Source organism: Plectropomus leopardus, chromosome 2 (genome assembly GCF_008729295.1).
Source record: "Plectropomus leopardus isolate mb chromosome 2, YSFRI_Pleo_2.0, whole genome shotgun sequence".
NCBI lineage: Eukaryota > Metazoa > Chordata > Actinopteri > Perciformes > Serranidae > Plectropomus > Plectropomus leopardus.
In genome coordinates this window covers 13462073-13487893 of record NC_056464.1, presented here as the reverse complement: position 1 = coordinate 13487893, position 25821 = coordinate 13462073, and the positions used below count along the sequence as shown (strand labels likewise).

General features: G+C 41.7%; 1 protein-coding gene across 4 annotated transcripts in view; it reads right to left on the bottom strand.

The window, feature by feature from the left end:
* Nucleotides 1-25821, bottom strand: part of LOC121954181 (plexin-A1-like) — a 230490-nt gene that overhangs the window by 20483 nt on the left and 184186 nt on the right. For 2 of the 4 annotated variants that reach the window (XM_042501521.1, XM_042501533.1), the window contains exons 13-21: nucleotides 23966-24117; nucleotides 20205-20328; nucleotides 19937-20073; nucleotides 16294-16461; nucleotides 11560-11653; nucleotides 10314-10550; nucleotides 8290-8433; nucleotides 5595-5829; nucleotides 1546-1694 (exon numbers count right to left, since the gene is read on the bottom strand). In XM_042501521.1, the coding sequence (XP_042357455.1) occupies nucleotides 1546-1694; nucleotides 5595-5829; nucleotides 8290-8433; nucleotides 10314-10550; nucleotides 11560-11653; nucleotides 16294-16461; nucleotides 19937-20073; nucleotides 20205-20328; nucleotides 23966-24117 (1440 nt within the window). The remainder of the gene's footprint in view (nucleotides 1-1545; nucleotides 1695-5594; nucleotides 5830-8289; nucleotides 8434-10313; nucleotides 10551-11559; nucleotides 11654-16293; nucleotides 16462-19936; nucleotides 20074-20204; nucleotides 20329-23965; nucleotides 24118-25821) is intronic. The other 2 variants (XM_042501523.1, XM_042501541.1) reach the window with 1 other exon arrangement.

Genomic DNA, 25821 nt, shown 5'->3' with positions numbered 1-25821 from the left:
TGTACCCATCCATAGTATTTTTCACCTCCTTATATGGCTGTTCATGGGCGGTGATGTTTGCTAATTGCTTACTAGCAGGAGCTGTCAATTTATGATTGATTGGCAGTCATGAGCATACACACACGCCTATGATCAAATCTAAGTTTCCCGTGGCGTTCATGAATCTGGTGTAGGTTTGATGTTTTTTTTCGCAAATCTACTCACAGAGTTACTAAAATTTCATGAATGAGACCCAATATATTTATCTACATACAGGGAAAATCAGCTTACAGTTGGAACCATAAAGCAAAGCTTGCACTCTTGTTTTATGACCCATTATTGTCCCAATGTTCTCCTCCTTTTTCCCAGCTCTCTCTTCCTCTTTACCTCCTTCTAACCCCCACTGCCCCCTTTCCACCGTCTCTCTTCCTCTCTGAAAGCAACGGGCAGGTCTCCCCCTCTGAGGGAGGTTTGAAGTGAGAATGCTAGCTTCATGCTGTAATAAGAAATTGATCTGCTTGCTAGCGCACTACTGTGGCCTGTGATTGCCTGGGCCATACAAATGAAAATCCAATGTCGCGCTACACTATCCCTTTGGAAATACAGCTGATAGCACGAGCAGATACTGCACGTCTCCGGGCTCCGCTCCCTGCAGCCGCCACCTTACATGCATGTCAGCGGTGCGCAGGCGTGCATTTCCATGTGATGTATGTGTGAGAGTGTAATGCATACAGAGGAATGATGGAGGTACGTGTGCATGCTGCGTTACAGTGTCCACACAGCCCAGCTGCGTGTGAGTGATAGTGTTCCCTCTTGAGAAAGGAGCAGTAGTGGAGGAGAGAGTGTTTTATTGAACGTGTGAGCATTGCTTTTTCAGAAGCCTCAAACAGGCTTGGTCCTGAAGAGGCAATCTATCACTTGGACCAAATCTTAGGTAGGTACTGTAGGCAGCAGCACAAAGCAACAAGCACTTTACAACTAGTGTAGCAGCACAAAGCACTTTAGGACTTCATCATATTATGTATGTTTGAATGCATGAATGTGATAACTGTTTCTACTGCTCTTATTTTTCAGATTTTATTACTAATGCAAGTGTTTTTGTCTGTTTTTGAGATCTGCACTGAGGCTGACTTTGATCAACTGTTTTGACATGGCGACAAAGTATTGAATTAGCACAGCTCGGATATTGCTCACGCCACAAAAAAGAACTATTCCTTCACTGCATCACATCAATCTGGGGCTTGCCCTGAGAGTTTCTCTCATACAAGTTCTGCTTTTTTTTACTAGTTTGGGCTTGAAGCCTCTTCTGCCTTCACCCCTCCACTAAGGAGTCACAGAAGACAAAACATGTTTGGTCAACAGTCTCTTAAACTTTTAATATAAATTTTATTCATCATTGCAGAGTTCTCCCTTCTAACAGAAACGTTTAATTTGTTTTGGTCTTAATGTGTAGTGATATATCTCTGTTTAATGTTACCCTTCTAAACCCTATACTGATCAAACCCTAATATAGATAAAATAAGTTCAAAAGCAAATGTAAATGTGAGTGGAGCGCTCTCTACTGACCCGTACCTCCATCTCCTTGAGCACAGGATGGTCCTCAATCCCAGGGAAGAGGACTCTCATGGCATAGGTGCGGTAGTCCAGGAAGGGGATTCCTGCTCCATCCAGCTCCTGAGTGAGTTCGTGGATGTCCGTCTGCAGCTCGGCAAAGGCTGCGCAAAAGACGAGGAAATAGTGGAAAACATACCATGAAGGTTGTCCTACTGAAAGTTTTGTTCCAAATGACATAGATTTGTAAAGAATAAATACAGACTTGAATCACAAATGAATGACAAATACAGCTTTTTACAGTTATAGTCTTCAGCAATGATATCTAGATAATGACTTCAACTTAAAATAATTCGAAGTTGGCATTTAGCGTTCTGTCAGCAGTGATCCAGTACAACACACCCATATAAACACTTAATGACTGGGTCCCTTTAACTTACTCAGGTACCCTTTCATCCCAAACAAACCACTGCTTCTATTCATGCAAAACCCATCCCCTCATGTGCTGCAGATGCATTTTTCGGGGGGATATAGGCATATTTAGGACTGCAGGTTGAAACACTATTGTATGTAATCAACTGGCCAGTGTGAGTGAGGCATTTATTTCAATGTAAATTTTTTAGTTGTGTTCTGAAGTAATTCTTTATTCTCCTTCAAAAAAGTGGGAAAAGGACTTGAAAAACATCAGGGACTGCACAGAAGAGACAAAAGAATGGAAAAGCTGCATCCACAGTGCTGGATAATCAAACTTTAAACAACTACAAAAAGTTTAAATCAATTCCAGGGCCAGTCTTTATCTCGTCTTTGACTGTTCATGTTCATGTTTTAGAGACAGCGCAGGTGAAAGTGAGGAAAAGATGGAGGCGTGTGGAGGAGTAACCGGTGAAAAGCAGCATTATGTGATCGCTCTGTGCTGAGAGCAGAGAGAAAGATGGAGGGAAGAAGTAGAGGGAGAAAGAAAGGGAAAGTGTTGTGGTACTCGGTGGCTGGAGGGGCGTTCAGGATGGAATTGCACACAGGAACATGAGGCTGTGAGTACACACACATTACACGCTGCCACCTTGCACGCTTGTACTGAACGAACACACACACATGCAGACGCACTCACACACACACACACACTTTTTCCTGTCTTGCCCCACAGCTGAACACATAACCTAGTGCCCAGATGATTAATGTGAGTGCATGTGTCAGTGTTTTTACACATTTTCCATTCCCAGTGAGTGTGTGTTCTGACCCCGTTCTGTATACTCCAGTGGCTTCACAAGTCACATCCAGAGGGAACAAATGGGATCAAATCCATTCTCTCACTCACATCCTATACAGTAGTGCATATATTTCACTGCACTGCCTTCATTCTATTTTATAAATACAAGAATTCCCTTGAGGAGAAAATATACAGCTTCACGCTTCCTTTAACTCCACTGTGTGAGTGTGTGTGCCCTATAGTGTCACCCAAAATACACCAACACATGGATACACAACCCAAACAAATAACGAACCAAAGCCCAGACTAACAGATGGCTTGTGTCACCCTATCCCTCTCTCCCTATCTCTCTTTTTCTCCCTCTTTCTTCCCTTCAAAGTGACATCTTAGAGGTCACCTCTCTCTCCCCTACGGTCGCCACTCCTCGGCTACATCCCTCCATCTTTCTGTTTGTCTGGCTCACTCGTGCCATCCATCTCTCTCTACATCTCTAATCAGTCCCTGCCTCAGACATTCTCTCCATTTTGTTTTTATCCATACATCCAGTATTATAGCTCGTCTCATATATTTTCGTTTGCTGCTCTCTTTGCCAGGATTTTCTTGGAAAAAAAAAAGTTCACTCCACCTCCCTATTTTCCCCACATATTTTAAGCTCTTCTCTTCTTTTCACTCCTCTTATTTGTCCACCCATCTTCTCGTGCAACCAAATATTTATCTAGCATTATCTTCCTCTCTTTATCTCCCGCTATCCTCATATCAACTTCTTTCTCTCTTTCAAATTCTTTCTTTAGCCGCTATCAGCTTTCCCCCTTTTGTTTTTTCCCCTCTCTCCTAATCTTCCTGCCCACCTCCCCTCCCTTTCTCCTCTCACAAGTTGTCTGCCTTATTTATATCCCTTGCTCCGTCCTCCCTCCTTCCATCCATCCTGTTGTCGTCTCCCAGACAGTGGTGACAGTGGGGGACAGACAGGGTCAGGGCACCTGGACTCACTGTCACACACCCCAGCCAATCATTGTTTGACCTGCTGTGTGGGTTTGTGTTTGTGTATGTGTGTGTGTGTTTGATTGTGTTTAGTTGCAAAAGAGCAGGACATGAAGACTTGAGAGTCACGGGGAGTGGTGTGAAGTACACACACACAAAGTCATCCTTCGAGATAATGACTGGGATGTTTAAAGGCTTACTGCTCAGGAATTCCCGGTTTCTGGTTGTCAACAGTATCATCAGCATAAGTGAAAAGTTTTCCTTTTAGTTCTGTGCTGTGTCCACGATTTTTTGTAGCCTCCTCTTGGATGCATGCTGCATATAGTCTGGTACCTTGCTGCTACCTTTTTATAAAGTCCCGGCGTCACCTGAACCTTGTGCCCTGGAACAACCCGAACACAGAAAAAAGAAGAAAATCCAGGCGGAGGGCAGTCTTTGCAGAAAAATATACTGCCACGCACCTCTAGTGGGTCATAAGTGATAATTGAGATGACTTACTTCTGAGTCTATGTGTTGTTTTTCGCGACTTTTCAAAGCCCTTTTTTTTGCCCCACTTGCAAGACGCTTTTCAAAAATATGCAATTCAAAAGATAATTTCAGCTAGCTGGCACACATGATGGAGAGAAGGAGTCATATATTGATGCATATTAGAGCAAAAAATCAATGTTACATAACATGGAAAGTTATCCATGAAAGAAAACTGTAACAATTTTTATTACACAACAAAATTCCATGACTTCTCTTAAACTTTCCATGATTTTTACTGAATTCATGACTTTTCCAGGCCTAGAATATGTGATTATGAAATTCCATGACAATTCAAGGTTTTCCATGACCATGGGAACCCTGAATATAACAATATTTCATATAGGGGCTTATATGTACTTTGCAAGTGTACAGGCACGTCAAAAGGAGAGCTAAATAAGCCCAAGTCCGACCCGAGTCCAGTCTACTGAAAAAAGTTGCCTGTGACCAGCCACAAAGTGACTCAACATGTCGGGGCCTGGGAGTCCCGACATGCTCACGGACCTCGAACATCTTGATCTGCAGATCATCTTTAGACACCCCAGCTACTAACGACAGTAAATTTGTATTATGATGTTTCAGGTTCACTAAAGCAGTGCAACAAATGAAGTGATCTCTAATAAAAATGTATTCCAATGATCGCGGTTATCAGTATTCTCCTTCTCTTTCTCCCCATCTGCCTCTCTCTCTCTTGCCAGACAAACCAGTAACAGCATCAGTAGGCTCTCGCTGGATCCACACTGCTTCCTGCCAAATGAATATATGCTAATGTACTGGTGTGTAAGTCCCTCTCACTGTCTCTCCCCCCTGCTTCAGTCGTTGCCAAACCCCTCCCCCCGTACCATCCCCTCACTTTCTCACCTCTGTGCCCCTGTATCTATCTAACCTCCATCTCTCCCTCCCTTCCTCAGTGTGGATGGTAGCGAGGCCAGCCAGGCAGCTCTCTCCTGGGGTGGAGAGCCAACATCTGGTGGCTGGCTTAGATCAAAGTGCTCCTCTGGAAACACACCAACACCCACGCACACAGACACACACACACACACACACACACACACACACACACACCGCTGCCACCTAACAGCAGGGGGACAGTTGGCAGTGAGAGGGAGGGAGAAATAGAGAGTGGGAGAGAAAAGCTGAAAGAGAAATGGATGAGACTACTGAATGGGAGTTGTGCAGCGTTTGAGGTAAGCTGCAGCGAGGGAGAGATTTACAGAAAGTTATTCAGGGACATGGGAGTTATTTGGGGAGAAAGATGAAGGGAAACTAGGAGGAAACAAGCATTATGAAAGTTTAGGGTTTGAGAGCTTTGCGTCACACCCTTCTTATAGCAGATGTTGTCCGAACTCACCTTCCTTGCACTCAAGGGCCACCCTGGACTCCAGATTGTCCATCTGCAGCTGCAGGCGTTTGAGGGTGCGGTCGGCATCCCGAGACTTCCTCTTATAAGCAATTAGCACAACAATGATAACCAGCAGGAGCAAGCCTCCACCTCCTCCAATGCCGATGATGGCAGGCAAGGTGAGCAGGCTGTCTGAGTAGATCTGCAACGTCCCGGGTGAGTATTCAAAGCCTCCAACACGTACCTAGAGGATGAGCACCAACAGAAAAGTTACATTCTCTTGAAATCACATAAAAAAATATGAGTCTGTTTCCAGCAGTTTTTGACCGGGTTCCAAGCTTAAGATAAAAAACATTTCCATTTACTGTTACATAAAGTTGATAAAGCAGATGCTGCTACCAAAATTGGCACTGTGCATGATGTGAGAATCATACAGTAACATTTTAAACCACTGATGTGATGGTAATTTTAGACCTACACCTGGCCACAACAGAAAATAATTCTAAAATACTATATACATTCAGTATAGTGATGAAATGTTTTGCAAGGTGAGAACATCAAATCCCACAATGCATTTATACTTAGCTGTGTAGAGTTGAGCCGAGATCAGGCCAAAACCGAACTCCCCAAAACCCTTTATATCTTAATTGGGGGAGGCAACATGTGTGCCCTGGGGCTATCTTTGAAAACCAGTGAAACAAGTATACCCCCACACACACCCATCTGACTCTCAACCATATCACATCATAACAGTACTGGCTTGCAGAACGCGTGAATAACGTTGGGATATGTTTTTCCCCCTTCCCGTCTTATTTTTTTCTTTTATTCCTTCTTCAACTGGCTTATGTCTATGAAATACCAAATGAAGCAGGGTAAAAATAGACATAGACCTCTCACGCCCACTAGCCAATTTTTGGTCTCTATTGAATATCAATACTGTTGAAATCCCAAGGAGGACGCCAGCCAAACGAGACCGATCAAAAGCCTCTAAGACATAAATACAGTCGCAAACACCGCCAACGGTGTAAGAAGCAGGATGTGTGTGTTTGTGTGCGTTCCGCTATATGAATGGGAATAGAAATCTAGAGTAATTAAAGAGATTTAGGTCTGATGGATGGGGAAGAAAGAATTAGATGAATGAATGAAAAGGCAGGAAGTAGATCAACATAAAAGGGGGGATGAAAAGCACAGCGGAAAAAGCACTGAGAACAGGAGCTATAGAAGAATATGGGCTGAGCTGTTGAAAGAAATGTGAAAGCCAGATGCTCCAGAGGTGGCAAGGAAAAAAAAACAAGTGGGATGACAAAATATTATATATTATAATAGTATTCAAAGTAGAACTAGCATTAACGCCTTGTGGTTGTACGCATCCCTGCACCAATCAAGTTGAACTTACAGATTTGTGAAAACATGGATGCTTCATATCTTGCGCCTGTCAGCACAAAAGATCAGTACAGTTTCAAGGTGAACACCCCAGATTAGTGTCAGCAACTCAGTATCTGACCAAATGTCTCCAGTTCTCTTCCTGTGACATGGCATTTAGAAAAAATGTTTTTTACATAACATTACGATGTCGCAGAGAAGTTGACCTTTGACCTTTTAAATATAAAGTGTCATCACTTAATTTAAAATTTTGTCATAATTAGCATATTCATTGTTGTGTTCTGGCCCAAAAAGCTTTGTGAGGTCACAGTGACCAAACTCTGATCAGTTCATTGTTGACTCTAAGTGGACGTTTGTGCCAAGTTTGAAAATAATTCCATCAAGGTGTTCTAAAGATATTGTGTTCATGAGAATTTGAAGGATGCGAGGTCACAGTGACCTTGAACATGACCACCAAAATCTAATCAGTTTATCTCTGAGTCCAGCTTTCCTACAGCTTAAGGCATAAAAGATTTAAGACTTTTTTAATGCCATTCTGAATGAAATTCAAATTTAAAACCAAATTTATCATAACCAAAATAACCAAACAAAACAAACAAAAAACGGGGATTATGGACAATTTTCCCCAAATGCTAATTGTAACCTAAAACATGATTTCTGTTGGTTCCACTACCCTGTCTGCCTAAAATGAATGTGAGAGGCATTTGGCAAACTACATAAAGAAAAAATATACATGCATTATGATATAGATAAGAGATATATGGAGATTCATGTTACCAATTATTTTGAGATTTTAAAATGCATCTTTAAAAAAAAAAGGATTCATAGACTTTCCATGTCCCAACTAGACTACGTTCCATGTCCCAAGCATTGTTTAAGACTTTTGAAAGATTGTTTTAAGGCAAAATGCCTTATTCTTAGATGAATGAATTCAATGCCTTTTAAGACTGTTTAAGGATCCACAGGAATCCTGTTTGAGTCCAAATTAAAGTTTGTGCCAAATTTGAAGAAATTCCTTCAAGGAGCTCTTGCAAAATTGTGCTTATAATAATGATACAAAGTCACAGTGACCTTGACCTTTGACCACCAAAATTGAATCAGTTCATCCTTGGGTCCAAGTGAATGTTTTGGCAATTTTGAAGAAATTCACTCAAGGTGGAAATATTGCTTTCACAAGAATGGGACAGACACCCCCAAAACATAATGCATACTTCATTTTCATCTCTTGTTGAATGATGTTAAGTTGATGAAGAAAGACTCTTTATACAATGGGGAAACATTCATCAACAGTAATGTAGTAAAGTATTAAAGTTTTACTCACAGTGACTTTGTGTTCTCCAGTCAGGTTGGGCCATTCACACAGCAGCTGGCTCTCTGACAGGGTGAGAACGCAGGGCGTCTCCCCGATCAGCACCGTGTAGTTCAGCTTAGAGTTTCCTGGGGCTGCGGGAATTAGGTTACGGCCCTGGAAACAGACACACACATGTTTCGGTTACTTACACAAGGTCTAAGTCTAAGGTGGGCCACACAAATGGAATAATAATCATAGAGTATAAACGTAAAAGGATTCACTCCCACTTTGATTTCTGCTGTTTCTAATTGGCTGGCAGGTGTCCGTCAACAGTTCAGTCACAGCTCTAATCAGTGTGCAAGGTACTTTAAAACTGCAGGTAGCCATGGCAACGGTTATTCTGCACTGTTCATTGGAGGAAACACTGCAGAGAAATGACTGATCAGGCACCAAAATATGAGAATCCTCTGCGCATTTTGCTTTTCCTCACTAAAGAGGAAGTCTATGAGATTGTTTTTGAGTTAAAAATGTAACTTGTGCTAAATTTAGCCAGTTGGCTATGAAAGTGTTTGATCCAGATCTGGTGTATAAGGGCTCACACAAATAAAAATGCTGTCCAAGGATTGTAAAAATGTGTTGGCTGCATAAAGGTGTTGGACAGTACAATAAATAATTTCAGCAGAAATCATCCTTCATCTCTGATATGACTGCCTACCCCTCCTCATCGTAGCCCACTGCGCTTTGCAGAGTGGGAGGAAATAATTGCTGGAAAATCTCGATGAACGTCTAATTTCTCTGCAATTATTTAATAGGATGCTGTTTCTGTGCTGCTTATTTCTGCGATTCTTTACCCGGAGCACGGTGGGGCAATCAGAGCTTTTCATTAAAGAATTATATTTAAAGTTACAGGGGAGAAAGGCGTGATTCTTCATTTCTATAAACTCCACCCTGATTGGCCGAGAGAAAAAAGGCTTTCGTTTTCCATGAAATTGCATGATAATTTTCTCTGACGATGCAACGGCTTTGAAGTTCGAGGGGAGAGGTGAAGTGACAAAAGACAGCGTGGGTGGGTGGGGCAAAGCCTTTAGAAATGCACTCTGGATTCAAATGCGTACTGCCTCTATGGCTTAGAGTAAATATGGCTATGAAGGTGCTCTTCAGAAGTTATCTGATAAAAATCTGAGCAGGTGGCATAGCAACGCATGGGTCCACTTTATAAACATTACTTTCCTTTGCACCTGATTTTAAAGTGGGCGTTTTGGAAGTTTTTTTTCCCTTAAAGGTCTCCAAACCCCATTGGAGACAGCAGGCAAAGAAATAACATCTTTCAAGGTTGAGTCGCATCAAAAAGACGGCCGCGTTGAAAGAAAAACTCTCAAAGCAAGAGGAAGGAGGGAGTAAAGTGTCTGCACAGAAATGTTAGCAGCAAATCATTTCAAATGCCTGTCAGCCTCTTATCAGTTGTTTTGGATGCTGACTGGGAGGTCGCCTCAGCATTTTCTAAAATAACTATTTGTGAGATTGAGCTTTTAACAGCTCTGACAATACTCAACATTACTGGAACGTGGCTATCTGCTATTACTGCTCTGCTAGTGTGTCAGCTAAGTGCTAGCATTCAGCTAACCTTCTTTTGTCCTGTGCTCCTGGTGTGTTTTCAGACATGACTTTCACATCTTTGTACCGAGCAACCTTCAATAAAAAGCTCTGATGCAAAACCACGGTAAACACCATCCTGACATCATTCACTCAGTCACACAAACCCTTTTTTTCCCATGCCTGGTGAGGGAGACAGAACAGATATCAAAAAGCAAACAAAATGAGAAAGGAGATGCAAAAAAAGAGGACAGGAAGAAACAAGACAGAAAAGATGACAAAGAGAGGTGGGAGGTAGAGATGGAGGAAGAAGACCTGAGAAAGGAACTTGAAAACAACATCAGAAAAAGAGAAGCAAAGTCAAGAGAAGAACAAAAAAGAAAGGATGTGATGGATGTAAAGCAAAGGCAGGTAGAGACAAGGCCAAAACAGATCAATGCTAAGAGCACAAGGCAATTTACCTTGAGTATGAGCGGCGAGCTGGGCTTCAGCTCCAGCATGCCTGATGGGCTCAGGGGTTCGAACACTGGGTCCGGGTGGTAGCTGAAAGTCTCGTTTACAATCAGCACGGAGCGCACGTCATCCATGACAAAGCCGATCTCATCAGGGCTGCTGCCAGACTCTGAGAAGCCTTTATCGGATCCGGCCACAGAGGGCGCCAAACACACCATCACTGTGTTGTTGACAACCGTGCAGTTCTAGAGAGGAGGGAAATACATAAAGAAAGAAAGAGAAGACAGGGAAGAGCGAAGGATTAACAGTTAAGATGAGTTTGATCATTTATTTTCCTGTCTAACAATCTTTCTACTTTGTTTGCATTGTTTACAGTATTGCCAAGAAATGTTTAACATGGTTACACAAAAGATCATTTTAACTAATACATAATCAAACATACATAGGAAGGCTGGGGCAGGGTTATGTGATATGAGAGATTAAATGTCCCTCTAATGACATAATGAGGAAGAGGCTTGCTTAATAACATCAGTGTTGTAATCAGTGTTGATATCATGTGGAAATCCCCTGTGGGGTTCGACACTTAAATCAGTCACTGAAGAACAAATTAGACCGTAATGACTCGCAGAGAAACAGGAGAGGTCAGCCAGTAGCTGTTAACAATAACACAGCACGGCTAAAGAGACCTTTTGAGAGTTTCACAGCATGTTATAGCCTCACGTTATGCTCTATATGTCACATAACACCTTCACACAAAGACACCGAACAAAACTGTGTTTATAGGTCAACAGAAACATTAACCAAGCAAAAATAAAAAATGAAATGACGAAGAGAGGGGGACAAAGGAAAAAGAAGGGATATTTTTACTTTCAGCTAAGAGCGGGAGAAAGGTTAGCTAAGCCCCGTGGTGCTAGGTGAAGAGAGGGGGATTTGCCAGAGCCGCTTTATTGCTGGTTGACATTTCAAAGGTTAAACTGCTAAAAGGAAATTCAACATCAAAAACAAACAGAAAATGGGCCCTTGGCTGGTTGACCGGTGGGTCAGGTGTGTGCGTCTGTGTCTGTGTCCCAGGAGTGTGTGTATCGTCTGAAAATCACTTTTTCCACACACAGGGAGACAGAGAGAGAGAGAGAGACAGAGACACCTGTGTGTCTATATTGGTCTCACTCTGTCTCACTTGCCAAGTCAAGTCACTGCTTTTTTTTGTTTTGTCAATAAAAAACTGTGTGCGGGTGTCTGGATCTGACCACTTACATTTTCTGACTTGGCAGCTCCATACTTGGCTCTCATTTTGGGCTCCTTGATGGTGGCCAGATTGGTTCCAGTAATGGTCAACATGGTTCCTCCACTAAAAAAAAAAGAAAAAGAAAAGAGAGAGACAACACCACTTATTGTCGAGAGAATCAGGATAAACACAGTTGGTGCCAGGAAATAGAAACAATGCTATGTGTACTTGTGTCACATATTCATGTATCTCTTGCTGTAGTTTTCTGTCTTTCAGGGTCCAAGTTCATACACTATTCAACAGGCCTATCAGTAGAGATAAATGTTAATAAATCTGTTCTCTGTGGGAGCAGAGAGGGCCCTTCAGTCGGCAATTTACCATTAATGCTCGCTCCTGCTGTAGCCTTTCGCCTGCTTATTCATGGAAGCCCATTTTCAGGTAATGACAGTAACGCTAACGCTCTTGCATGAATGTTAAAAGCTTCTTTAAACCAATATGGAGGCTGGAGGGAAGAATAAGCAAATATGTAACATTACTCCAGAGAGCCAAAGCTTCTGGCCTCTCCCCAGCACCTCTCGAAAGACAGGGGAGATATTTTCAGTGTATTAAAGTTGTACTGCGGTATTTTTCAGCATAAGATACAATTGGAAACTGCACTGCTGTCCGTGATCTGACATGTTCAGTAACCTTTACACCTGTGACCTATTCAGGTCTATGTGACGCTGACCATCGGAGACATGGGTAATATGGGTGAGAGTCCTGTTCACCAACATCGCCCTGTCGACAGCCTCTCTTAGCCCGAGAGGCTGAACTTTATCTGATGTGAGGCGTTCTGACAGCAGCTAAATAAGTTAGCATACAACCTAAAAACGTGGAGTGAGGTAAGGCTAGTGCCACTGTGAGTCATCGCTGGCACCAATGAAAAAAAAGCATATGATACTCTGGCTGGTATATTGCTAGGTTCCATACAGCCAATAATACAAAAAAGAGCATATTCTGTATCATCTGTATCATGCATACTTAAGTTTTACTAAGTACTGTTATAAAAAAGTTAAATAAAGTAATGTCAAAATAAAGGTAAGTAAAGTGCTGGTATAATATAGTTAAGTAAAGCAATGGTGTAATTTAGTTAAATTAAGTACTGTTATAATAAAGTTAAATAAAGTATTGTTATAATGAAGTTAAAGTACTTTTATAGTACATTAATAGAGGACTGTCAAATAAAGTTATATCATAATAAACTTAGTTCAATTAAAATTTAGTTAAGTACTGCTATAATAAAGTTAAGACTCTGGCTGGTATATTGCTAGGTTCCAACTGTTATAATAAAGTTTAAGCACTGTCATAATAAAGTTAAATAAAGCACATTTATAATTAAGTTAAATAAAGAATTGCTATAAAGCCAACTGCTCAATTCAAATAAAGTATTGTTATAAGAAAGTTAAATAATTACTATTAAAATAAAGCAAAATAAAGCTATTTATATTTCTACATTTATATATTTAATATATTTATACAGCAGTGTTATCGTAAAGTTAAAGTGCTGTTATAATAAAGATAAATAAAGTACTTTTAATAAAGTTATATAAAGTACTATTATAATTAAGTAATATAAGTAACCTAACTAACTTTCCTTTTTTTCTGAGGCACTTTGTCTCTTTGTCTTCAAACTTCTGGTTAACAGTCAGATGTTAGCAGTAAGTAGAAGGTTAACCTGTCAAACGTGAGGATTTATGAGCCACAAACAAACTAATAGCTGTCCAGTTCACAAATGAATAATATCGCACTGGTGCATGGTCTCAAAATGTGACTAGGTGGCATCGGTGTGGAGCTCTGCAAATACAAAAACACACCCCTCCCTCCACACACTATCTCCAAAGAGAGAGTAGCCTGAATGGGTGGGAGGAGCATGTAGGAGCATGTGTGTTGAATCCTGCTTACGCTGGTGGCTTAAAAAAAATTAATTATACCCAGTGTTCACGATATAGTCATGCGTTCCACCTGGAACAAGTCACCATACATCAGGTATAGACGATACATCACCCTTATTGAACAAAGGCTTTTCTTCACTTGAGATCTACTAAACTTAACATTTTATCCCTTCCATGGCAGAGCAATCTATAATGCAAATGTACTTGGACACAGGACACAAAGGACAAAACATCCACAACCGGTGGCAGTGTTGGTGGTGTTTTTCTGAGGCTAGATGGAGCCGATATCTGTGAGATGGAGGTGAGGCCAGTCCCAGGCCGTGAGATGAAAGTGGCTCTGGAAATGATTCAGCCGCCAGCAAAGTGAGAGGCGAAAGAGGGCTTATGGCTTTTGAGGCTTAAAGAAGGGCGACAGATGTGGTAAATGGTGTGTATAGAAGACAAAGGAATTGAAGGGATTTACATACAGTTTCACCTTTGTTGGTGGAACAGCAGAACATGGAGCTGTGGACATGTACTAGCTCAAAGCTTCATGTCAATATATGGCAACACTCAACAGAGGTAGTTCTGTGAGAGGACAAGAATCTCTACAGTGTGCACTATTACAGTGTATTGTGTACACTGTATTACACTGAGTAAACAAGGTGGAGTATCACGCAATCCCTGCAGTGCCATGTGTCAGTGTTGTTAGCCCTAGAACCTCTTCCTGAAGGCTGGGGAACAAGTCTGAGTCGTGTCAGATTTGTGTTTTGGACAGAGGAGGCTCAGCGTTGTTTGAAATCGCCCCGGCAAAAAGGGTCACCAAAGGGGACGCGGCGACAAAATAGCTTGGTAAATAAAAGCGTGATTGGCCTGGAGAACCATGCACCTCCTCCTCTGGGAGTGCTGAGTGAAATACCAAACACAAGCCGAGTGCCGAGGTTATTTCCCCCTAAGGCTGGAGCCAACACTTTCATTCTCATTTCCCCTTGCCCAGCCTAAACTATTTTATTCATCCTATTCCAAATGAGACTTCTCATCTGTTCACACTTCTTTTGCATTGTGAGAGACTCTCCCTGCAGAGTTTTAAACGTGGCTCCCATTTTCCCCAAAACCCCCTGCGATGCTGCAGAAGTGGATTGTTACACTGTCTGAACAGACAATATCCCTGAAAGAATACTCTAATGTGGGCTGTCCTAAGAGGTGGTACTCTCAGTTGCTTTAAAGATATAAATTGTAACTTTTCTGCCTCTAATGTCTAAAAATGACTAGACCAATGTTATGTTTTGAGAAGTCCAGAACCTACATTATATTGAAATTTTACAACAATGTTCAAACTCAGAAAAAAATAATTATCAGAGCAACAAACTAAGCAATAGTTTGCAATATCTTGTCTACAACCTCTGGGAATGCTGGACAGCGCTGCAGAAACACTGATTTTAACATATAACTGCTTTACTCTGTGATTTTACCAGTTTCTTTTGTAGACGCTATATATGTACGTACAGATGTACATATGCAATGCAAAAAATGCATCGTTTTTGACAACCTCAAAACAACCCCGAAACATTTGGCCATGTTGTTGGCTCAGAGGCATACAAAAATAATACATGTCCCCTCCTCCTTTCTTAGTAGGCTTTTAATTTATTGATAAGGCTGGGAGGGTTGTAGGGTTTTGTTGAAAATGACTTAATGCTGACAAAGTTAAAATGAAGAAGAACAGTGTTTCTGTTAAAGAGATTCTCTGAGCAGCAGAGCAGTGATAGACTCTGACATGCAACTTGTGCAAGTAATTCAGATTTTTTGTTTGGCCTTTACTTTTCGTATGGACTAAAATCCTGGCTATTTTTTTTGTGATCTGTCAATTATTTGAATAAAGGCTTATAAATGAGAATTGTGAGTACATGCAACAGAAAAACATACTGTAAAACTCAATGACATGTTCCTGGAACTATACTTTTGAAGTAAATTAGACAGTCAACAGTGTGTGTTTATGTGTACAGTATGTGCTGGCTTCATTTCTGAGCTGAGGAGTAGAGGAGTTTCTAGGTCATGCTAGTGAGCCCATTAGCACTTGGAAGCTCCAAGCTTCTTCTCTTTTTTCCCCCCTTTCACAACACAGCTTGTGTTTGCACAGGAAATCTTCCTGTGGCTATGTAGTCTCATTTCAATAAGTCAAGTAATATTTACAGATACATCTCTGCTGCAGCTCATCAACTGCAGCAGTGCACTGCTTCAGGAGCCTCCTTTACTGCTGTTCCTGCTCTCAAAGATTTACTTTTTGAAACATAAAGATAAACAGAATAAATAATATGTCTTTGAAAAGCAAACCAGTGTGAAAATGGAGAAGAATGTTTAGTTATTTTTTTAGTATGCTTGCAGAATAATACATTTATCACATTTTTCAGAGTTCATATTTCAGTTTAGTTGGCTATGCTCCTTGAAAAAAAGGGCATTAATGTACACCACAACCACCACCAGGGATTTAATAATGTATAGATGCGTTTGTATCTGTTCTATAGATGCACATCAAGCAGAATTGTAGATCAAACAGTGTTGATGTGAATTATAGATAATGAAATAGTCACATGACATTATATAATAATAGAGTTATCTACTATATGGTGCAGCAGAACTTGAAAAAATACACCAATTTATGCCAGCACTGCCCTGTTTTCAAACCTTTCCTCTGAATAATTCAGCGTTAAACACCTAATAGGGTTGACATACACTATGTTTGTAATATTGGGAATGAATCAATCATGCAGTCAGAAAATCCCCCATATTCATGCCAGAGGTTTAGCTAAGCTGCACTCAGGTCAGCTCAAGAGAAGACCCTGATAGTGTCCTCACCTGGCGATGCTCCAGTCAGGCTCAATCTTGAGGATGGTGGGATCGTCCGAGTAGTTGAACTTGACCTCTGGGTTCCTCAGCTCAGCAGAGTTGATGTCCACCATGACTGGGGTGGTGCCTGGGGCTTGTCCCGCCGGGGTCACACACACTATTTCCTTGCCACTCCGCCTGGAAGAGCAGGTGATGCAGGGAGTGAGGGAGGACAGGGGAAAATGCAAGATGTTACATACAAAGATTGCTGATAGGCTCTCTTAAAGTGGACTTTGTGCTACTGGAAGGTCCTGAAAAGGATTTTGGGGAGCTGACTCTCTGACAGACTGTGAGACAGACACACAGAAAAAAAAACTTAACTGAGTGAACAGTAAAAAAAAAAAAAAATCCTACTTCATCCCCTAAATAACTCATATATTATTTATCAGATGCAACAAAAAGGCGCACATACACGCATATAATGGTGACACAGCAGCCTATCCACAAGGCCGATGTCTTTCAGTCTGTCCAGCCGTGGTTTCATCAGCCTGAATCACAGAGTGCTGTACTTCAAAGCTCTCTCTCTCTCCTTCTCTCTCTCTCTCTGGTCTGTCTCTCCTTCCCTCCTGCGCTTTCTCTGGCTGATAGATCTGAAGTGGCAGATCAGGCTGGTCGTCTCTCTGTGTGATGTAACTCCCTCCCTAGCAGACAGGCAGCCAGCTGTGACCTGCTGGGAAACTTTGTGCCACTGCCAGAAACTTTGTGCTCCACTCCAGTGGTTCATTGCACCATCCCCTCCCCCCCTATCAGGGTGGGAGACACTGCTGTACGAGCAGCAGGAGGACGGCTACCTGTGAGAGACCATGTGTATTTACCTACCTCCATACAGGATGTGTGTAATGAGTGTGTCAAGCAGGTGTGCTTTCACTGTGAAAGAATTAGCATATAAATGCACTGTGCAGGTAGGAGATTAACATTGTCTAAGTATGTGTTTTGTGTCACTCGTCTGCTAACATCCTACAGAGCCCTGCGAGCGTGAGGTGTGCGTGCATTGTACAGACATGATGGCAGGCGGCGCAGTGTGAAATTTCGAACATGAGTAGAACAAGCTGATCCGTACACAAATCCTCCCCCCTTATCTGCTGTGAAAGTGAAATCCGCAGAAAGACGGAAGATGATGGAGAAGATGAAAGAGCGAGAACCTATTTTGGCGGCGCTATCCCGGCGGCTTGGGATGGAGTGAGGGTTGGATTTGGATACTGAGCAAAAATGGCAAAAGAAAGCAAAACAAAAAAAAAGGGCGGAATCGTGTGTCTTTGTTGGACACATCCTTGCTGTCTCCCAAAAGGCAATTTCGACAGCGTCCTAAGACTGAAAGAGGTCTGAAGAGGGGATGAAGATAGAAAAAAATGAAGGACATGAAAAAAAAAAAGGTTTTCCACATTCCACTGGTGCTGCGTTTCCAAGGCAACCGTTTTCACAACACTGTCGCTGCAGAGAGTGCCTGTGGTGCCATGTACGTATTTTTTGACAAGGTTGCAGCCAAACAAAAGGAAGCCAAGAGGGGATACAGAGAGAAAGAAAAGAGAAGGAATGAAATTGGGTTGCAGAGGGAGATAAGAGGATGAGTGACTTGGGGTAAATAGGTTTTGATTAAAGCGGAGGCCCCACTGAATACAAAGACACATTAAAGAGATGGACTCAACCAGTTCATTACTTTGGCCATAAAGGTTATTGCTGCTCAGTGAATGAAAGGCCAAGACTATTATGTTCACCTTTCTCGGGATGTGCTACAGAGCTTTAAATTGGCCTTTACTTTTTCTTTTGATATGATATAAAAAGAACTTGATAGGTCCAAGCTCATTAGTTTAACCTGTCACTTGTTGCCTGAGAGAGGGAAACCACTATAATATAAACACTTGTGTTATGGAGAATTTGCTCGAGAAAGAGAAACAAGAAAGAAAGAAAGAAAGATACAAATAAAACTGCCTCGGCTACAATGGAGAAGCTCCAGAGGAGTTCTCTCAGTTACCAGTAGTCGTCTTCACTAGTGAGGCTTGTGCCGGGAAATTCATTTCAGTACAAAGGTACTTGTTTTAGTTCACTGACAATCTTTTCTGCACGGTTTCTTTTCTCTGCCATCTGCCAGACACCACACATGAGTGGATTTAGTCCGGAGCGCAGTTTGCTGTCACTCTGCCAAGAAGGGACTCAAAGAAACAATAGAGTTCTTGGCTGGAGGAATTAGAGTCATATCAAATTGGATCTTTGTCTCCTTTTCTTCAAATCCTGGCACAGTCGCTAACAGAGTGAGTGACAACAGAAGATAACGACAGCAGATTATTCTAAAAACTAAAAAAAAAAGGAGAAGGGGGGGAGAAAAGGTATTTCAAACACGTGTTCAAAGCAGGGGAAAATGTGAGTTACCAATTACAGCAACACCATATCATTCCTTCCAAATTATAGTCATATCTCTGGTAAAATGTGGGCCATGCACTTAAGTCATTCACAGCACAACTGAACAATGATATCAGCCTCCCAGAAAAAGGCTACACTGTCATTCTCACAATTGCCGTGAATTACAGGACTGCAGGTCATCCTGTTGCCGGCAGCGTTTTTCAGACCCGCTGCAAATCAAAGAAAGCGACCACCAAAGAAATGATTTTTTTTTTTAAAGCAGGAATTACTATAATTAGCAAAACACTGAAAAACAAGAAAAAGATGGCAGATGGCTGAAGGAAAAGATGGGCGGGGAAATCATGATGAGATAGTAATTGTCTGCAGAGGAGCATAAGCCAAAAAGAAAAATTTGGAGTCACAATGGCAGATATTTATACATTTTAACCCAGTACTTCAAAGAAAATAAAACAGCTAAAGCTCTTGCAACTGTAACGCTGCATGTGTATTTCTCTCCACCGTTTGGGGAGCTTTCAACCGTTTGTGAAATCAACCACCTCACTTGAATATCAGGATATCATGTTTTGTGATACTGTATTGATTCTTAGAAACACTGTATGGATTTTTTATTAATAGTTTACATACAGAGATTCCTGGCAGTGGTTTATTTTGTGTTGAGTTTAAATCCGCTGATTGCTAGAGCCATCAGTGTTATAAGCTTCAGACATTTGACTCTTCCACTCCAACATAACAACATATTACAAGCGTAAACCCAAAGTACACAGGCCTATGAGACAGGACTCACCACCATCTAAACATTGGATTTAAAAAAATTGCAATATATTGAGTCGTAACCTCTGTATCATAATACGTATCAAATCGCCAGAATTTTGCCAATACGCAGCCCTTCTTTACTCACAGGCAGGGTGATATGGAGAAAATGATATTGATATCATGTGTACATACTGTACACATGATATTGATATAATACTAATATACTGCCAAGCCCTACTCTTTCAACATATCTTCCTAGTCCTCAGTACTGGATGCCAGTAAGACATTTATGTGATCGTAGATATGTTTAGATGGTCACACAACATCAAGGTGAACCAGAATTGAGCTTTTTGCAGTAATAAAAATATGTGCATAGCAATACCTACAATTCTACAGCTAGAACTAATTTTGTAAATGCTCTAAATTACCTGCAACCCCAGGATTGTTATAAACAACAAGATAACAAAATATGTAGACATTAGGGTGATTTGGATTTGCTCACCTCTCGAAGCGGCATGGGTGAAGCCCTATCTTCACAAATACAGCACTGCCTGCGTTGAGATGGCTGCCTTCAATGGTGATCCTTGTTCCTCCAGACAGCGGCCCAGTGGAGGGCTGGACACGGGTAAAGTACGGGGACTGAGGGGGGACACAGGCAGGTGGATAAATAATGGCTGCTGGGCGATGATACAGTATCAAACAACATTTCCAAAAAAGCTTTGTCTTTGCTGTTATCTTATTCAACAACAATAAGCACCACAAACACTTACCACAAAGGTAAAGGCCTTGGTGGAGACTGCTTTGTAGTCAGGGTGAATGCAGTCCCTCACACACACCTCTACCTGAGCCTCCTGCACTCTGTAACCTGTTGCATCATTCAGACGGCACACAATCCTGAAAAAAGGGAAACAGAGGTGGAGAGATACGTTCCATTATCACTGCTATCAAAATAAATGCACGGATGTCAAGAGTTTGTTTGCAATGTTTGCTTAAAAATGAGACAGCCATTTCAGACAAAAGATGCTTGGTCGAACAAGGACCAAGTAAAGGGAAGACAGAGGGGAAACGGTGCAGAACACACAATAGTGCAACGTTTTTCTTTTGCTTCGTCCAAGTCCAAAAACTCTAAGAGTTCTGAATAAATCGTTTCTAAAGCTTCATTCCCAAAAATAACAAAAAGAAGACTAAACTTTCTATTTGTGGAAATCGACAGCACTAAGACAGGGTGGAGTTGTGTGTGTGTGTGTGTGTGAGGTTGTGTGTGTGTGTGCGTTACTATAGAACCATAAGCTCTGCACTTGGCCCTGGGTGCTGGCTGGCCAAATGAAAATCCACTGGAGAAATGATTGAATGAGGGAAGGAGTGGCAGTGTAGCCCACGGGGGAGAACACACGCGCACACACATTTACTCCATGTTTCACCCACTGGAGACACACTTGACTGTTAATTAGCCAGAGCGAACGAATGAGACAGAGAGAAAGGGCGATAGTGCAGAGGAGAGAGGAAGGCAGGGAGGCAGAGAGAGAGGGAGAGAGTGGGTTAAAGTGGGAGAGGCTGATTAATTGAACGAGCTCATATCCTACACATCTCCTCAGCTTCCCTCCCTCCCTGAGATGAGTTATTAACTCTCCTGCTTCCATCCTCCCTGCAGGTGGCCATAGCAACTGCGGTGCTGTGGCGGCGACAGTGAATTTCACATTCCGATGCTGTGCGTTTCCATTGTTTTTATTTTCCCTTTCATTTATTCCCAGGTCTCCCACTATGACAGGGGCCGTGATTAAAATGCTGGACAGCTCTCAGTTAGAAGCCGCGGCTTAGCTTGCCTCATTATGGCGCAGATGACAGGTGGCTACATTGAGCTGTTATTACGTGGTTAGAAAGACAGAAAGTTCATGGTGCATTTGTAAAGATGACAACATTATAAATTATACCTCCCTCAATCAAATAACTAAGGTGGAATGTGAAACTAAAAAATTAAACATATGCCAAACTGTCATTCAGAAACTACTAATAAGGCAATAAAAAAAAGGTTACACCAGGTTCTGTTTTTCCTCACTACTGGCAATAATTTACTTTTCTCAATGTGGAATCAAATCCATCTCGTAAATATTTAATGACTAAGGTGAATGACAAGCCTGCTAATTCCAAAACGGACTACAAGTGCTGCATTTTCTTGTGATTTCACTCCAATTACAAACACAGGGAGTGTGCACAGGCTCTGTATGAAGAGCTGGCAGCCGTAGAAAGAACAATGTGTCTACATTCTGCCTAACAGTCAGTGCGCCTCCTTCCTTCCCCTCTCTCCACCAGCTGACCTTTGACCTGTGCTGTCAGTCCCGTAACCCTGTCCTGTCTCCCTTGCCACAGATCTGATAGGGTCACGGGAATGACGAGAGCGACCGGGCCACTAATGGCACCGTATGGCTAACATCACTTTTAATTAGCATGACAGCCTCACTGCCAGCCGCACCCTCCTCCTCTTCTTCCTCCTGCGGCTGCTATGGCAACAGGCCAATGCAGAGTTACAGGGTGACGGGGTTAAACGTAGACACCTTGGCAGTTTTGGATGTGATTGCTCAGAAAAAATGTGGTGAAGAGGAAGTTACAACACAGAACTACCTTATATGATGCCAGTGCTACAAGGTGTAAAAATCCAATGTTCTGTGTGAATGCAACATATACGAGGCTGTAAATTATAAATCAAAGCTGACACGTCACCACCGTACTTCTAAACCCATTTTGGGGGCACCTGTCATCACTGGTGAGAGCTGCACAGCGTTCTGTTGTCCTGGCTGTCAAAACCATCAAAGTCACATTTCTTAGTTTCCCTCTTTGTGAGGGGGCAGAGAGAAAATAAAATCTTTGGGGACTGTGTTGCAAAACTCAGCAAATGGAGCATTTGTGTACAAATGACAGCTACATAGTTGGAAATAGAATATTGAGGACACCTCCAGCTGTGACGAGCGTCCCCTATTTTTCCTTGTCCTAAATTGTATTTTCTCGGCTTCAGGATGAATTCAACATAAAATACAGGGTGTGACTCATCTAGTACTTTCACTGAAGCCCATCTTTTCTCATGTTTAGCTATTATAGTACAGTGCCAGCATCACACTGGCTGTGGTTAAGAGTCTCTTTTTTTTCATCTGACTGAAAATCCAATTGTTGATTCCCATGATACAGTGTAAGAAAATGATTTCAATAAGGCAACCAGTTAAAACAAAAAGTTTGCTCATGTCCAATGGACTGAACCTAAAAAAAAAGATAGAACTAGGAGCGTTGATTGTTTACTGCTGTTGCACAGGTAATACTTTTCTCAGAACATACCAAGTGGGATATTAAATGGGAGTTAAGCTCAACCCACAGCACCCGCCGCGATTCTGAATTTCCCTGACAGCAGTAAACACAATTTAATCAAAGGGAGCATTCACATGACAAGCTTTCATCTGTGGATGAGTTTTTAGAAGATATGTACCACCCACAGCAAATGTCATTACATGTCTCTCAGAATGGACCAAATTAATTGCGATGAAGGTGGTTAGATGAAGTAATTCAATTCTGATTGAGCAATTATTCTGATTATTAGTGACATTAAAGGTTCCACGTAAACTCAGCTAAAAGTAATTCACTACTGGAAAGATGGTCTTAAAATAAAACTAGGCTGTCTACACAGTAGAAAGATGCAATTACTTTTGAAATTGGTGCTACAGAACCAGAGAAAACAGGGGAAAATGACTGTGGCATAAGCTTTGAATGTACAGCAATGCACCAATAAATGCTCCTGCTGGTGGGTGAGGTAATGCAAACTCCTCTATCTGACACATAAACTATCTCATATTACAGTTAAACAGTAAACTAAAACAAGTTTCTGCAAACATCTGATACCAGAAATAGGCAATACAGTAACAGAGTCAGTGCTGCTTAGTTTTATTGTTGTATCTAAGTTTTTCAGCCGTTTTAAAAATGCAAGAAACAGTATGGCGCTCATTTCCTGTCCTCTTGCTATTACAGCTGAACAGCGCACTAAAATATGTTGATAAAAAACATTTTAGGAGAGAAAAAGGCAGCGTAGTAACATAATCTGGGTTTATATTTGTCCAGCACTGCCTAATTTTACTGTTTGATCGGAGTCTGTGTTGATGACATGGGTGGTTGGCAATATGAAAATGCAGAAAGTTTGGCTGTACTTCCAGGTGGGGGGGCAGGGAGATGTAGGCGTTGATATGATACAAAGCTATTTGAAAATCAGTGTTGTGTCCCTTTAAATGGTCAGCACTGGTACGAAGAATAGCAGGACCAAACACAGGAGGAGCATGACTGCAAGGACTTGGTTTCTTTTACAAGATGAAAGTGGTGTTTAACCATTGCAGTTTTTGCTAAGTTGGAGGTTTGACAGCGAGTGCTGTGCATTACACTTACTGTCACACATCAACGCTGGACAAAGACAAGCATAGGGTGGAGAGTCTCAGACACAAGGAGCCTGAGAGAGAGGGGTCGGAGTGAAGACATGAAGACGGACATAGTGTCAACTTACTGCTCAGCACTGATGTATTGGTCCTCCTGAGGGTTACAGGTCACCTTGCCAATGCGGACTCCATTCTGGATGTCTTTAAACTGTAGACCCAAGTTCTCACCCGTGATGGTCAGCATGGTGCCTCCCTGCCTGGGCCCCGTCTCCGGAGACAACTGGGTGGAAAAGACAACATATGTTAGCCAGAACAACATATGGAACAATCGATTTTTACCCAAAGCAGTACATCATAGAGATATATTGTATGTCAGCATGAATGAGTGTTTACTTAAGTCATTATGGTCATGTCTCATTCTCAATGAATCAGATACTTGCTACCTCATTAAGTGAGATGAAAAATGACCTCAGATCCATTAACTCCACCTCAACTCAGTCAAACATTCACAACCTGCCAACTCACACACTTAACCTGGACCCACCCATCAAGCCCTCACTTACATCTCTCATTTAACCTTGTGACGATTAATCTACTGAACACAATTACGGCGCACAGCGACCTCTGCTCCCATGCTTTCCCCAAGAGGTCTGTGAAAAGGTGTGTGGAGGTGCTAATGGCTACCCGAGGCTAGCCCAGTTGCTAATTATGCTCCCATTCAACCAGCCTGCGACACAGACAATGGCCCCTTTGGTAATCAGTCATTGCTAGCATAATTAGAGTTAAAGCTAATTGGATTAGAACCTGGTGTGGGTGGGGTCGGGTCATTTGTCGCACCAGGGTGGGAGGAGGGTGAGGGGGACGAGACGCTGGTGGTTGGGTGTTCTGCAGTGGGGGTGTGGATAAGGTCACACTTTGACCTTGCTTGCCACAAAGGAGGGATATAATGATTAAGCTCCCATCAGTAAGACATTCCCATTACAGTATGAAGCCTGCATAAACTGCAGACACACACATTCACAAAGAATTATCTGTTTTGGGTAGATAATACAGTAAGATACAAAAGTCTACACCAGGGGTGTCCTAACTGAATGAGGGCCAGGTTAGATTATGTAAAAATATCTGGGGGCCAGCTGCTTCTCAGGTTCAGGTTATATATGAAAAAAAGAAAAGACACAGAAAACACATTCAAATGACACAAATGCAACAGTTTCATCTTCAAGTGAAAAAGTATTCTTCTTTACGACTCCTGAAAGAGGCTCTCCTCGCTGTTGACCTAACACTTCTTTACTGTGAAAATATCCAAGTAAGTGCTTGTTTGCTTACTTACAGTCCTCACATGGAAACACATTAGTTCCACCTGCGTAGTTTTTACTTGGCGCTTGTCTACAAACTGTCTGTTTTGCCTGCCATTGTGAAGTGAAAGAAAATAAATGCAGTGATCTTGCTTGATTAACTAACATTGTATTAATCATATTGTGCTTTTTAAAACACAAGCCGAAATCTTTTCATAAATGTTCTAAAATTGCAAGAAATCAGTAAATTTGTAAAATTATTTTTTAAAGTATATGGACAAACATCTAGGGAAAAAGAAAAGAGCTAGGGGAAAATGTTATGTTTCTTATTAACATAATTCCATAGTTTAGATTATGTTACATAATTATTATAATTGTTAAACACAAATTTTGGTCAATTTTTTCCTTTCATTGCTCACTGCCTTCTTCCCATGATTTTGAGAGAAATCAAGCCAAATTGCTTTTCAAAGGGTTAACTTAATATTCACTGTCCATACACAAGAAAACAATGTGTCAATCTACTTATTTACCTCTCATCAAGGGAAGCAAAAATAATTAAACTACCCATGTCCAACTATCCACTATCCAACCTGCTCTCTATAACTCCATCCTCCACCTGGTACCTGACAATGATTCCCAGTCTAACATCATTATAGAAAAGTTGGCGGGCGAGTAAAAGCCACAAGTGT